We start from the raw sequence: 16,206 nt of genomic DNA on the forward strand, positions 1-16,206 counted from the left end.
AACCTTTCCACTAAAAATTTCTCTACTAGACTCCAGACAGATGTTCTCTCTAGATATCATTTTTCTTCCATATGTAACTCTATTAACAGGATGTCAAAGAAGATATTTGAAAAAAATTGCTCATTAATAATTAGACAAACTAAAATGATACTTCTTTTGTTTACCAAATTCACACTCACACACACACAGAAAAGTATAAAGTAGTATAAAGAGTTCATCTCAATTCTATAAAATATGCACAGAGAAAAAGATGAGAATATTAAAAAATGTTAGGTGTCTTTTCAGAGTCTGGAAAGCTGAGACTGTCAATAAACTGCTTTCTAAAATTTCTACATGCTACTTTTACAGTCAGAAAAATAGCTAAAATAGAAACTCCATGCAATGGGCTTTTAAAATTATATCCTATAGGCTTTTTTTCCCCCCCAAAGCAAGGACATAGGACATACAAATAATTGAGGCTTTAGATAAATATCACTTATAATCCTACCCAGACTATGCAAATGACCCAAACTACCATTATTACTTAGATGGATTTCCTTTCAACTATAATTACTTTCGCATAGCAGTAATCATAGCATGCATATAATTTTGTATTCTGCTCTTTCACTTTTAAGTGTTTTCCCATCTTCACAATCATAATTTTATTTAATTCAACACTCATTTACTGATGCCCCAGCAGATCACTAGACATGAGACCTGGGGTTCCTGGCATCAAAAAGCTCAAAGCTGAGTAGAAGAGAAAGATGGACAATTATGGATAATTATAGGAAGTCCTGGTTACTCAAAGATACGTGTTATCAGAGGAGGGAAAAAAAAAACTTGTTAAAGTAGATCTCTTTAAAATGGGAATAAAAATTTTCAAAGTAAACAGCAAAAGATTGGCTTAATTTACACCTCATTCTGAACTATTAAGTCAAAGATGATTAAGATATTTATTTGATTTTGGAAAATTTAGGATATAATTAAACTCTATGCAAATTCTTCACCAAATCAAAAGTGTATCAAGGGTTGATAAGGTCTTTCATAATTATTCTAACTGTATCGCAGAAAAAAGTAACATCCTTCACTCCTTATTTTTGCAGCATAATGAAAAAGAAATGCCCTTTTCAATTGAAAGAAGGAACATAAACTTGTACACCAATGTACACTGCAGCACTATTCACAATAGCCAAAAGCTGGATACAGCCTAAATGTCCGTTAACAGAGACATGGATAAATAAAATGCGATACATAAATATAATTAAATATTACTCAGCCATAAAGAGAAAGGAAGCACTGATACATGCTACAACATGGATAAACCTTGAAAACATTATGCTGACTGAGATAAATCTGTCACAAAAGGACAAATATCAAATGATCCTACATACATGAAATACCTAGAATAGCCAAATGTATAGAAACTGAAATTTATTACTGGTTACCAGGGGCAGGTGGAAGGAAGGGAAAAGGGAAGACTCACTGCTTAGGGAACACTGAGCTTCTGTTGAGGGTGATGGGAAAACGTGGAAACCAATAATGGTAATGGCTAAATAGCATACACATAACTAACGCCATTGGACAGATAGCCACGAAGAACGCTGAAAAGGCAAACGATGTATTACATATATACATTTACCACAATAAAATATGTGTTTTAAAAAATGAATTTTTGCAAAAACACTTGAGAGCATCATCAGTTTCCCAAAGGCCTCTTCTGAATCTTTACACATTCAAATCATTCTCTTTCAACAGCCTCACCAATTTTCTATAGATTTCTATTTCTGCCAAATGGAACTTAAACAGTAACTCTGCATATGATTGGGGCACTGACTCAACATCACTCTTGTTGACTACAAGAAACCCTGCCATCTATGCAAGATCTGCGATTTCACTTTGCAAATGATTCCCCAGGTATTTGTACTGTGTGATTTTAGACAATTTACCTATCTGCTCTCTCTCTGCCCTACTATTTCCCTCATCTGTAAAATTATGACAATAACAGTATTGTTACGAGGTTTAAATTACTTAATTCTTGTAAAGCACTTTCGAGAGTGCCCGACTATCAATAAATGCTAGTTGTTATTATTATGACATGGTCAGATATCTTGTGCAAAAAATAAGAAACTAAGAAAGTCATGGCAGCTATGAGACAGAAAGGATGCTAGGGACACAAGGGGAAGGGTGTTTGCCCAGAAACTAAACAAGTAAGCAGTCAGTTCATTCGTGGTTTTCAGATGACTTTTACAGCCCCTAACCTCATGAATCTAGGGGTTCAGATAACAAGGACTTCATCCTCAACCCTGGTACAAAACAACGTAACAAGTACTACCACATGGCTAGACACAATGTCTTACAGAGGTTCAGAGGGGCAAAAAACTCATAATCGGGGAGGGGGTGAAGTCAAGGCAGGCTTGTCAGAGACACAGTTTTTGAAATCTGGGTAACAAATTTGATAAACAAAATAAAGGGGTCAGAGAGTTATCTCAAAGAGAGGCAACACGCTGTGCAGTGACAGCAGGGCTATGAGACATCAGAATCTGGAGAGGCAAGCAGACACCAGAGTATAAAGGGCACTGTAAACCATTCTCAGAAAAGCAGGGCACCTGTAAGGACTCTGTATGACAACAGCATGATCAAAACTGAATGCTTCATGAAATGTTCCACGAGGTATGTCTGTCTTGCTCACCATTATCTCCCCAGTCTTTCTTCTGTAGTTTATTCTGGTGAATAATACACAGTAAGTGCCTAAAGTTATTTTTTCCTAAAAACTGCTAATTAGAGACAACGCCAGGAGTTGGACCTAAAGAAAGGGCAATTCCAACAACATTTGCTCAATCTCCTTTTCCTTCCTCAATGACTCGGATGTCTACTTTACCATGTACCATTCATACCTTTGTCTTAAACTGGCTAATCAGAACTGTATTCCAAAAAGAATGAATTTTACTCTATGCAAACTTTTTTTTAAGTAGATAAAATGTGCTATTCTGTTCCACGGGCTACATATCTAACTTTGAATCTGTTACACTGCCTTTTTTTTTTTTAAATAATATTTTATTGCATTTTTGGAGGAAGCATATATGGAAAAACAGGTTCCTGTGGCATAGATCATTTTTATAAAAGTCTTTTTGAAATTCTAAGTTTTGAAATAAATTATGAAGCCTAAAATACCTAATGACATATCATTATTTCACACTATTTAAAAGAATATCGGGTTTATAGACTAATTTAATAATATTCTAAGCTAGGCCATATATTTTATGAATATGTATACCTACACCCAGTGCCATTGAATCCATCCTGACTCATGGTGACCCCATGTATGTCAGAGTAAAACTGTGCTCCACAGGGTTTTCAAGGCTGTGACCTTTCAGAAGCAGGTCACCATGCCTTTCTTCCGTGATACACTACATTTTAAGGACTTTAACTTTGTAGTACCTTTTTGTGTAGTCATTACACACTATTCAGAAATATTTAAAAATAGAACAGGTATCATCAATTTAAGATTATCCTGACTACAGGAAGGAGGAAAAATTAGAGGTTTGGATTCTTCTAGAGGCACTCTGGAGAAAAGAAGAAGACCTAAAAGCATAAATCAAATCCTTAGATGACATAATTAAGGAAAAAATACAGTACTTATAATCAAGAAAAACAAGGCGTGACATTAAACTGAAATCACTGCTGCTTACCTGTTTCTCTCCAAATATCAATAAGCACATGGACAGCAAGGAGGCAGTAATAGTCTGAAAATTGCAATTCCGTTTTCAAACAGGATTTCCCTACAGGGGAAAAAATCATATCCACATTTTAACATTTGTTTAACTATTACTGCCCCGAAGGAGTTTTTAGAGCAGGAAAGGGACAGGAGAGAGAAAAGAAAAGAAGAATGAGCTAAGTACCAGAATAAAAATATGAGCTATAAATCAAAGGGTGCAAAAGAAGACGATACCACACGCAGCTGGAGACAGAAGAAAGGTCCCAGAACAGAGATGGTACGTGCAAGGTCCCAAAAGGGAAAGCAGTAAGATTTAGAAGGAGTTAGCTGAAGAAAAGAAAATAAGCCAAGGGCCATGAACAACTAAGTTAACGTTATACTCCTTACTTTATCTAAAGTTTTAGAATAGAGAAATACTGACATCTTCTATTGAGATAATTTATATTTCTATCACAAATATGTGGCACCAGCCAGGTCAATCTGAAGGTCTCCTGCTTCTAAATTAAGTAGTCATCTCACAATTTACAATATTCATGTGTTCCCTTACATATTCTATATATTAAAAATATATTCAGGCCTATATAGAGAAAATCTGACAATTATTATCATAAACCCTATGCAATTCATGAGCCTCAACGTAATAAAAATTAAGCTCACCAGATAAGGAAGAATATGGCCAACTGGAAACCAATTATAATTATTTAAAACTCCAAGCTTAAGGAAGGTTTTACATGCAATTACTTGGATGGTCTTCTCACCTGACTGAATATTCTCTTTGCCAAACTCACCATAACAAGGTGCTATGAGTGTGCTTACAAAACGGACTTCCAAGCTTTAGCAGATCAGGGAGTCAGGGAACTAGTGCACATTTTGAAAGATTGCTCACCAAATTCTAATCCATGCTGGTACCTTAGCATCAATTCTCTGACCACATTCAATTTCTGACTTTTGTCCATGGTGTGGTACAAGCCAAGTAACCTTGTCAGCTGCACCACACACAAATGCCGCTGTAGGGCTTTGATGTCAGCAGGCAGTGCCAGCTTATCCTCTGTTGGTGTCGACAAAGGAACAACTCCGAGTAATTGATTGATGAACTGTAAAGTGAAAACAAAAGAGCACAGGTCTCAAAATACAACTAGTCTTCCCAGTACTAGTCTTCAGTGGCCATAATTAACAGAAATTGAAATGATCCAGAAAAAGATATCAAGGAAGAAATACAGATCTCATTCACTGCTGGTGAAAATTTAAGACGTTCAAAGTAGTTATTTATTGTATCATTCATTAGCAAATACTTTTCTGAATATATCTGAATCCATCACGTGTTACTGAATCAGTAGTGTCAATGTGGAACTTCATTTACTATCGTGGACTTAAATATAATCACTTCAACTCCTGGCTGATCTTAATCCTATTACAACATTTTACTGAAATCTAAAAAAGAAATATAAATTAAAATCCCTCTAGTATGCCATGTTCTAGCTACCAAAATAGCAAAAACAAAAAAATCAGTGATAACACACAATGCTGGTGAAGCTCTAGTGACTCATTCATTGCTGGTCAAAAGTGTTCTGTCAAAGTCACGTACAATGGGTACCAAAAGATTAGAAAAACTGTGGGAATGTTTCCTAAACTACAGCACATTAACATAATATAATGTAGCAATTTAGAAGTATAATTATGCCCCAAAGATTTGAAAACAGGGACTCAAGCAGATACTTGTATACCAATGTTCATAGCACTATTATTCACAATAACCAAAAGGTGAAAACAACCCAAGTGTCCATCAACTGATGCATGGATTAAAAAAAGTGTACATACACACAATAAAATACCATGCAACCATCAAGAGAGGTGAAGTTCTGATTCACACGATATGAACAAACCTTACAAACATGCTGAGTGAAATAAGCCGAACACAAAAAGACAAATACTGTATGATTCAACTTATATAAAATATCTAGAACAGGCAAAATCATAGAGATAGCAGAAGTTACCAGGGGCTGAGGGGAGGAGGCACTGGGTATAGAGTTTCTGTTTGGGGCGATGAAAGGGTTTTGGAAATGGTGGTGATGATTGTACAACACTGTGAATCTAATTAATGCCACTAAATTATACACATATTAAAAAAAAAAGCCACTGCCATCAAGTCATTTCTGACTTATAGCGACCCTATAGGACTGGGTAGAACTTCCCCATAGAGTTTCCAAGGAAGTCCTGGTAGATTCAAATTGCCGACCTTTTGGTTGCTAGCCACAGCACTTAACCACTACAACACCAGGGTTTCCTATACACATACAGATGGTTAAAATGGCAAATTTTATGTTATATATATTTTACCACAATAAAAAAAAGTTTCATTTTGAAGACCATAGAAAAGAACAGATTACCAATAAAATACATACTACAATTAATATTTGTATATTAATATACAAATAAATTCTTAAAGGAAAGGTTATACATTAAAAGGAGTGGTTATGTCATGTTAGAAGCCTTAGAATTTTTTTAACTAAACTTTTTATCTTGAGATAATCGTAGATTCACATGTAGTTATAAGAAATAACAGAGAGATCCCGTGTATCCCAGTGTCCCCAAATGGTAACATTTTGCCTTGAAATGTTTTTATAGCTTTAAATTTATTAACAGCAAAAACAGAAAACACCAGTTTCATTTACATATTAAACACATGCCTATTTTCACTCTCTCCCAAAATCTCATTAAGATGACAAAGCAAGGAATGAAAAGAAGGAATAAAGCCACAAGGATCAAGAAGTTGGGAAGAGATGACAGAAAATTTAGAAACTAACAAAATTTCCAAAGATAAAAAGCAGAAGGGCAAGTGTAAGCAGTGAACTAGGCAGGGCCAAGATAGCTGACTTTACCATCATACAAATGCAGAGGGCACTGATAAGAAGCAAGCTAAGGTACAGATGGGGCTGAAAATAAGAGCCTTAGCTAAATTCTAGGAAGTCAGACCCCACCCCAAGCTCACAGAATGATCCCTTAGCTCAGCTGAAGTCTGTGAGTTTACTTCTAGAAGCTGAACCAGACACTGTAGACTCAGAAAGAGCAGGCACAGCTGCAAACAGAGGATACAGTGAAACTGAGCATAGTCAGTGATGACAGCCCCAGCCTCTCCACTGCCCCCACCAACCTACCCCAAAACCTGGAGCCCAGAACACTATCAATTAAATGTAGAAGTCCCAAAACAGAGAAGACAGAAACAGGCTCTACAAAAGTATTTCTGGGGAGGGGGAAGGGATGGGGCCTGGGAGCCGAAACAGATCTATTACCTCAAGTTGTAGACCACACTAAGAGGAGTTTAAAACTTCTATGGTTCTGTCAGAGTGTTTGGGATTAATCAAACAAACAAAAAATACTAAAGACAAAGAAAGTTGTGTAAGAAAGGTAATCTCCAGATGCTAAGTGGCTCCCAACCCACTCTACCCACTGCCGTCGAGTTGATTCTGACTCACAGTAACCCTAAAGGACAGAGTAGAACTGCCCCATTGAGTTTCCAAGGAGCGCCTGGTAGATTTGAACTGCTGATCTCTTGGTTACTAGCCATAGCACTTAACCACTATGCCACCAGGGTTTCCCTAAGTGGCTTAGCTGTGAATAATATTTAGTTATAAAAATATAATACTGCCATAAAGAGAAATGAAGTTATGATGCATGCCTCAACATGGATGAACCTTGAAAACACCATGCCAAGAGAAAAAAAAGTCAATCTTGAAGGGACAAATACCGTATGATGTCACTTATATGAAGTAAGCAAATATACGGGAACCAAAGACTATTAACGGTTAGCAGGAGCAAGAGATGGGGGGGGGCAGTTTTTGTTTGGGAGACACTGAGTTTTACGTTAATGGTGGTGGACTATTTTGGATAAGGACAGGGATAACGGTGGCACAACGTGAAAAATGTAATCAATGTCACTGAGTTGTAAATGTGGAAGTTGTGTTGGCAGGGGTTTTGGTGTGTGTGTTTTCAATAAAAAAGGAAAAAAATATATATATTTATAAATACTGAATAATGGCTGAATCACACTGGGAAGATGGGGGAAGCGTGTAAGGGGCAAAGCAGGATGTTACAAATATCTACATTATCACCTTCTAGCATTAAAAGATAGATAAGGGCTATTAATTGCAGTGAACAAATAGCTACATAAAGCAATAATTAAGAAATATGGAAGTAAACAACAGAAGAAACAGTTAAGAGTTGCCTCTGGAGAGCCGGAACTCAGGGCCGCTGCTGTTTTTCAGTGTAAGCCCTATAGCACTATTTGGCTTTTTCACTTATATACATGAAATTTTTTGACAGAAATAAAGGAAACTAAAAAAAAAAAAACCCAATCATGCAATTTCACATCTGTAACAATTTTGCTTCAATTTGTCTACATTTGTATGAATTTTAATTATTATGTTCAGAAGTGATCTGATACGTATTCCGTATCTGTACCAAAGAAACTATTGCACTGGTTTTTGTTTTTTATTAAATGCCTGCATAATTTCTACTGCCAGCTCTTCCATTCTTGCAAGCCATTTTATGTAATAGTTGTGCTTACTATTAATGCCTTTTTTAGTGAATGCTAAATAAGACTCTTCCAAGCAGGTTTTGTTATGAAACAATCCTTCATTTTCTACTCTGTACAGTTTACTGCTAGGCAAAAAGCTTCTTTGAAAATGAGAATCATTTTATTGCTTAGCTAAAAACCCCAAAGCAAAGAAAACGAAGGATTAAAACATCATGCTGGGTACGCCACTTCAGGATAACCGGACTCAATGGCCCACTCCTAGGGGCGAGTCACATTTTAGAAAGATCTGGCTTTCTAAAACTAGGTCAACAGTTTTCAGTTTGAACCTTACTTGGACATTTTGCAATCCTCTGACAAACATACTGCTGAGTGGCAGGATTTTTAGCTATTGCAGTCACCCTGCAGTTAAAAGGTTCTAACAACAAAATTACCTCCCTCAATTAAAATTTACATGGGGCCTATGAATCTCACTGCAACAGGTTTTCACCCTCTGTCTCAGAGAACAATGACTACCTTATCACTGCTAGTCATTCCAGTATATCAGTTCCTCTGAAAGGAAAATTCTTACTATTTGGGGTCATATGGGAGCCTTGGTGGTGGAGTGGTTAAGAGCTCAGCTGCTAACCTAAAGGTCAGCAGCTGACATGACCAGCCGCTCCTTGGAAACCCTATGGGGCGGTTCTACTGTGTCCTATAGGGTCGCTATGAGTCAGAATCAACTCGATGGCAATGGGTTTGATTTTTTTTTAGTTTGGGGTCATATGCGATGAACTAGGATGTTCAAACATACCCATCACTGTAGAGCTGTATTAGGTCCCCGGTAAGAAACCTTCCTAGAACCACAGTTGAAGGCAACTTAGATGTTCCTCTAACGCAGCCCCTCATTTGGTGCTTCACCTTACAAGATGGTTAGTATTGTGGGACATGATCATTTGTCTCCCATCTCAGTGCTTAGCACATACTATGCTCAACAAGCACTTACTGAATGAATCCCTCCTACTTGGTCACCTAGAATCTGCTTCAATCCCTCAAATAACATGCAACTCACACACAATTTTTGGAGAATTCTAACTACTAAAAAAATATTTTTCTCGTTGAGCAAATTTCAAACTCCCTTTAACAACTTCCTCCTGGCCCCTGTTCTAATCCTTCTTCAACAAGACAGCTTTCCAAATAACATGAAGTACTCTGTCCTCACCAGACCAAGGCTCTCTCTGTCATGCCAATATTTCTCTCTCATCTGCTTTCAACCCTGCTCCCACAGCCCTGAGCCCTCTTTGTAAACATTAACAATTTAGCTGGTACCTTCTAAAGCTTAGCCTGAGCCCTAAGCCCATCATCCCAACCCTCTACTAACCCAAAGGAATGGTGACATCCTTTCAGGACCCGATATAGTCTGCTGGCTACTTACCAGTTTAGGAACACACTGCTACACCTGCCCTAGATGTGTAAGCTCAAGTCTGCCGAAGAGTAGGGCCCTGGTGACTGAAGATGGGGACACTAAACAAATGTGCTGGTCATCCCCATCGTGCCCCCACTGTACCTCATTCATTCCACATGGGGTTACCACATCTTTGTATGACAGGCAGACTTCCATCCTTCACCAATTACAAAACTGTACATAAGTAAAGCAGGCCAAATTCACCAACTCTCCTTATATTTGCCTCCATTTCTTTATGTTTTGCTCTACTCTACCAGAGGCACAGTGTCTTTCAGACAGGCAAAGTACTCCAACTGCCCATTACCAGGGATATTCTGGGCTAAACACTGTAAGCTTTTTTTCTCAATAATATTTTATTGTGTTTTCAGTAAAAGTTTACACCGCAAGTTAGGTTCCCAGTTGACAATTTCTAACACTGTAAACCTTTAATGTGGAACGCAGTGTAAAGTTCCCACCAATGGGTGAGCGATCTGACCCAATACATGTTGTTGTGGATGAGGAATCTAAAGATACGGTTTCAATTCTGATATGTAACGCTGTTTATTCACATAAAAAATTCCCAGCACAAGGCAACTAAATGCCATGTGGTACTTTGGATTGGATATTGGAACAGTAACAGAAAATTAATGGAGAAATGCAAATAAATTCCGGAGGTTAACTGGTAGCAATGTACTAATGTCAGTTTCTTGGTTTTCATGAATGTACCATGCTAATTTAAGACATTAACTTTGGGAAAAGTTTGGCTAAGGATATATGGAAACTCTCCGTACAACCTTTACAACTTTTCTGTAAATCTAAAATTATTCTAAAATAAAAAGCTTACTTAAAAAAAACTCTAAGACTTGATTTTTAGACTGTTTCAGCAGTCACAAAATAGTGACTAACCCTTGCAGTTTTCAGCACATCATTAAAACGAAAAACTTTTTTCTGCAAAGACCCTATTAAGAATATGAAAAGACAACCGACAAGGAGAAAATTAATTGAAACGATGTATCCGAAAAAGGACTTATATTGAGAATACATGAAGAATTCTCAAAACTCAGCAGTAAAAGCAAACAATTCAGTTAGAAAATGGGCAAAAGGCATAAGAAGACATTTCAATAAAGAGGATAAACAGATGGGGAAAAGCACATAAAAAGATGTTCAACATTATTAACCATCAGATAAATGTAAATTAAAACCACAATGAGATATCACTACACGCCTATCAGAATGCCTAAAATAAAAACCAGTGACAACGCTAAACGCTGGCGAGGAGGCAGAAAACAAGGTCACTCATACGTTGCTGTTGGGACTGTTAAATGGCACAGCCACTCTAGGGAACAGTTTGGCAGTTTCTTAAGCAATTAACGTAAGACATTTTTCCCAGAGAAATGAACACTTACATTCACACAAAAACTTGTACAAATGTTCCTAACAGCATTACTTGTGAAAGCCACAAACTGGAAACAACCCAGATGTTCTTCAGCAGGTGAATGAATGGTTACAGAAACTATGGTACCTCCATACCATGGACTACTACTCAGGAATACGAGTGAATAAACTACTGATACACACAACTTTGATGAATCTCCAGGGAATTATGCCACGTTAAAAAAGCCAATCTCAAAAGGTTACACATTATACGAATCCATTTATATATAACATTCTTGAACTGGCAAAGTTATAAAGATGGAAAACATATTAGTGGTTGCCCAGCTTTAGTGACTGTGGAGGGGGGCAGGCACAGAAAGGTGGCTGTGGCTATAACAGGGTAGCACAAAGCATTCTTATGACAGAAATGTTCTGTATCTTGACTGTGGTCGTGCTCACGTGAATCTGTGCACGAAATACTACACTATATATACACACCCACACACACAAGGATGCATGCAGAACTGATGAAATCTGACGAAGGCCAGTGAACTGCATCTGTGCCAATTTCCTAACTTTGACGTTGTACTATAGTTATTAGTCATATAGGATGTTACCACTGGGCAAAATGGATGAAGGGTACACAGGATCTGTCTATACTACTTCTTACAACTGCATGTAAATCTGTAACTATCTCAAAATGTTAAAAAAAAAAAAAAAAAAGAGAGAGAGTTTAGTTTCTGCCAGGGTCTTATTATTTCTCATACTGGCACATCGTGCCTTCAATCTGATAGCACCCAGAGTACTTGACTTGACAGAGCATCTATCTTGACATCTCGCGTTCACCAGTCGCACATGTTTCAGAAAGGAAACGCAAACACTAACCCTAGTTTCACTAAGTACAGGCGCCAACAGAGTACTGATCTGCACTTACCTTTGTACACTGTGTAGCGGGCAAGAGGTCAACAAACACCTTGAGGTCTGTGAAACAACATGGTTTATCCCCAAACTTTTTAAAATACTGAAACATTAATTCTTCGGGATCACCTAAAAGAGGGGGAAAAAAAATCACAAGATGATTAAAGGAACTGAAGAAATGTCTAATTTAAGTGAGATATTTGAAAATGTTTATTTCAATTAAATAAAATTGAAACTTTGCTTGCATGAGAATGAATGGAAATGACAATAAATGAGATCTGAGGGCCAGAAGAGCACTCGCCCGTTTAAAAATAAACAAATAGCTGAAAAAGCAGATGAATCTCATCAACTCAGTTTACTTATTATTATACTTTAATCAATTGAAAAAAGAAGTGGCAAAAAAATGAAACAAGACCCATACCTCACTCCATGCACAAAAATGAGCTCAAAATGGATCAAAGACCTAAACATAAAATCTAAAATGATAAAGATCATGGAAGAAAAAATAGGGACAATGTTAGGAGCCCTAATACATGGCATAAACAGTATAGAAAACATTACTAAAAATGCAGAAGAAAAACCAGATAACTGGGAGCTCCTAAAAATCAAACACCTATGCTCATCCAAAGACTTCACCAAAAGAGTAAAAAGACTCCCTACAGACTGGGAAAAAGTTTTTAGCTATGACATTTCCAATCAGCACCTGATCTCTAAAATCTACATGATACTGTAAAAATTCAACTGCAAAAAGACAAATAATCCAATTAGAAAATGGGCAAAAGATATAAGCAGACACTTCACTAAAGAAGACATTCAGGTAGCTAACAGATACATTAGGAAATGCTCACGATCATTAGCCATTAAAAAAAAAAAAAGCAAATCAAAACTACGATGAGATTTCATCTCACTCCAACAAGGCTGGCATTAATCCAAAAAACACAAAATAATAAATGTTGGAGAGGCTGTGGAGAGATTGGAACACTTACACACTGCTTGTGGGAAGGTCAAATGGTACAACCAATTTGGAAATCAATTTGGCACTTCCTTAAAAAGCTAGAAATAGAACTACCATACAATCCAGCAATCCCACTCCTTGGAATATATTCTACAGAAACAAGGGCCTTTACACGAACAGATATATGCACACCCATGTTTACTGCAGCACTGTTTACAATAGCAAAAAGATGGAAGCAACCAAGGGGCCCATCGACGGATGAATGGATAAATAAATTATGGTATATTCACACAATGGAATACTACGCATCGATAAAGAACAGTGATGAATCTGTGAGACATTTCATAAAATGGAGGAATCTGGAAGGCATTATGCTGAGTGAAATTAGTCAGTTGCAAAAGGACAAATATTGTATAAGACCGCTATTATAAGAACTCGAGAAATAGTTTAAACAGAGAAGAAATATTCTTTGATGGTTACGAGGCGGGAAGGGAGGGAGGGAGGGTGGGAGAGGGGTACTCACTAATTAGATAGCAGATAAGAACTACTTTAGGCGACGGGAAAGACGACACAAAATACAGGCGAGGTCAGCACAACTGGACTAAACGAAAAGCAAACAAGTTTCCTGAATAAACTGAATGCTTCGAAGGCCAGCACAGCAGGGACAGGGGTTTGGGAGGCCATGGTTTCAGGCGACATCTAAGTCAACTGGCATAATAAAATCTATTAAGAAAACATTCTGCATCCCACTTTGGAGAGTGGTGTCTGGGGTCTTAAATGCTACCAAGCAGCCATCTAAGATGCATCAGTTGGTCTCAACCCACCTGGATCAAAGGAGAATGAAGAACAACAAGGACACAAGGTGATTACGAGCCCAAGAGACAGAAAGGGCCACGTGAACCAGAGACTACATCATCCTGAGACCAGAAGAACTAGATGGTGCCCGGCTACAACCGATGACTGCCCTGACAGGGAACACAACAGGAAACCCCTGAGGGAGCAGGAAAGCAGTGGGATGCAGACCCCAAATTCTCAGAAGACCAGACTTAACGGTCTGACTGAGACTGTACTGAGACTAGAAGGACCCCGGCGGTCATGGCCCCCAGACCTTCTGTTAGCCCAGGACAGGAACCATTCCCGAAGCCAACTCTTCAGACATGGATTGGACTGGACAATGGGTTGGAGAGGGATGCTGGTGAGGAGTAAGCTTCTTGGATCAGGTGGACACTTGAGACTATGTTGGCATCTCTGCCTGGAGGAGAGATGAGAGGGTGGAGGGGGTTAGAAGCTGGCAAAATGGACACGAAAAGAGAGAGCGGAGGGAGAGAGCGGGCTGTCTCATTTGAGGGAGAGTAATTGGGAGTGTGTAACAAGGTGTATACGGGTTTTTGTGTGAGAGACTGACTTGATTTGTAAACTTTCACTTAAAGCACAATAAAAACCATAAAAAAAAAGTGATGGGCTTTTATACGCAAATATTAAACAAACACGTTTCTCTCCACAATTGTTCATGAACTACTTAACAAGTATTCAATGTTAATTAGATGAAAGGAATTGTTTATTAACTCAGTCACACTAACAGAAGAGAGAATAAACAGCAAGAGCCATTGGCCTGTAGCTAATTCCAACAACAAGGTCACTCGCTATGGAAAATTTAAACCTGAATATGTAGAAAGCTACCCATTTATTTTATTTTTCCCCAAATTAAAAAAAAAAAAAAGAAAATGTTCTCAAATTGACCTGAGATTTAAGCAGCAAGGATTTTTAACCCCGGCCTCTCAAAACATTTTAGGGCTCAGTTCCTGTTTACATTTTTCTGGCTTTAATCAGATTCTTGCAGGACTCTGCAATCCAAAAAAAGCTAAGAATTACTTACTGGTCTGGTTTTAAAAAAATTATTTTTCTGTAGAGAATAGACAAATTTAAATTTTCAAGATGTGTGGTGGTGGTGGTGGGAAGGGAAAGACAGGGGTAAGTACAGCAAGTGATAAAGCCAATGCAAACCCGTCTATCCAGCTTTGGAAAGAAGGTACCTCTTTGGAATTTATTTTACCAACATTTTGCTGAAGGTCATATGAAAGTTTTCATTTGCAATTCCGAAACTAACATAGACTGTTGGCTATCCAAAGAAAAACGTCACCATGGAATTCAAACTTAGCTACGACTGATCAACAAAGGGAAAGACTGAAAGAGATCCACGGTAAACTTTAGAATAAGCTACAAAGATTATTATTAAATGATGAAAAGGGACATAGATACTCGTTATCGCAGGAAAACTTGTCCCCGAAAACAACCCTCTTAAAATCAATCAACTTTTAATGGAGACGAAACCTCCAAAATTGTTAGTTTCCCAAAAAAGGTTTCTTTTGGGCTTCACGTTAAAAAATAAAGCTGAAAAATTAATAAAGTTTATTACCTTAAATTTAACAAAAGTTAGGGAATAATTACAGCTATAAACTAATTCTTACTTAGTATGACCAAAGAATTACCGTTTTATTTTGTCATTTTTCCAACAAGATTGTCAACTAGCCAGTGTGACATCCTTCGTTTCCTGTACAGCGTGATCATAAAAAAAAATTTTATAAAAACACCTAAGGGCTTCATCAACTTTCCTGAGGACCTCTCTCAGTGCTTTCCTATCCAAATCGCTCTTTTCTCCCATCTTGTCATTATCCTTGTAAATTCCTCTGCAGCTGTGAACTGGCCTAACCGCCAAATGTTCCTTTCTCAATGGCTTTGTGAGTGGTTGGAGCAGATTTACAAGAAACCTTTCATCCGTTTCACAAAATCTGAACCTTTTATTGACATTGACTTTGACTTTATTGTTAGGTTAGCAAGAGAATGCCTGAAAAGACTGAGAGAAAAGGGGGAGATGCTAATGTCAAGCCTGGTCCGATACGTGACTAAGGACTGATTTTATAAGTGACCCATTCGTTAGGAAATATTCTCAGGGTATGAGGATTGTTGCTTCCCAAGCATGGCTCTGTCACTATCAGCCTCAGATAACGAATACTGTACTTAAGCACTGAGGGTATCCCGTTCTCTTCTCCTGGGTTCCCAAACATCATTGTTTCTTACCCAGTTTGTACTCATCATTACAACCTTGATGTCGTAAACGCCTAATCAACTCCAATTTAGCTAGATGCGGCCCTCGAAGATGGCGAGAACTTTTAGATTCTTCTGTTATCCGATCCTCTATAAACTTCACAGCTTCTTCTGCAGAATAATGTACTTCTCCTTCTAACGAGCTGGGTATAAACACGTAAAAAAGGTATTTTGTGATTCTACTGTCTTTCCCAAAGCTTAAAGTC

General features: G+C 37.7%; 1 protein-coding gene across 1 annotated transcript in view; it reads right to left on the reverse strand.

Annotated features, from left to right (window-relative positions):
- NAA25 (N-alpha-acetyltransferase 25, NatB auxiliary subunit) overlaps positions 1-16,206 on the reverse strand; it is a 64,558-nt gene that overhangs the window by 24,344 nt on the left and 24,008 nt on the right. The window contains exons 10-13 of the mRNA XM_049865458.1: positions 15,974-16,143; positions 11,957-12,069; positions 4,581-4,788; positions 3,669-3,758 (exon numbers count right to left, since the gene is read on the reverse strand). Of these exons, the coding sequence (XP_049721415.1) occupies positions 3,669-3,758; positions 4,581-4,788; positions 11,957-12,069; positions 15,974-16,143 (581 nt within the window). The remainder of the gene's footprint in view (positions 1-3,668; positions 3,759-4,580; positions 4,789-11,956; positions 12,070-15,973; positions 16,144-16,206) is intronic.

This window comes from Elephas maximus, chromosome 22, assembly GCF_024166365.1.
Source record: "Elephas maximus indicus isolate mEleMax1 chromosome 22, mEleMax1 primary haplotype, whole genome shotgun sequence".
Lineage (NCBI taxonomy): Eukaryota > Metazoa > Chordata > Mammalia > Proboscidea > Elephantidae > Elephas > Elephas maximus.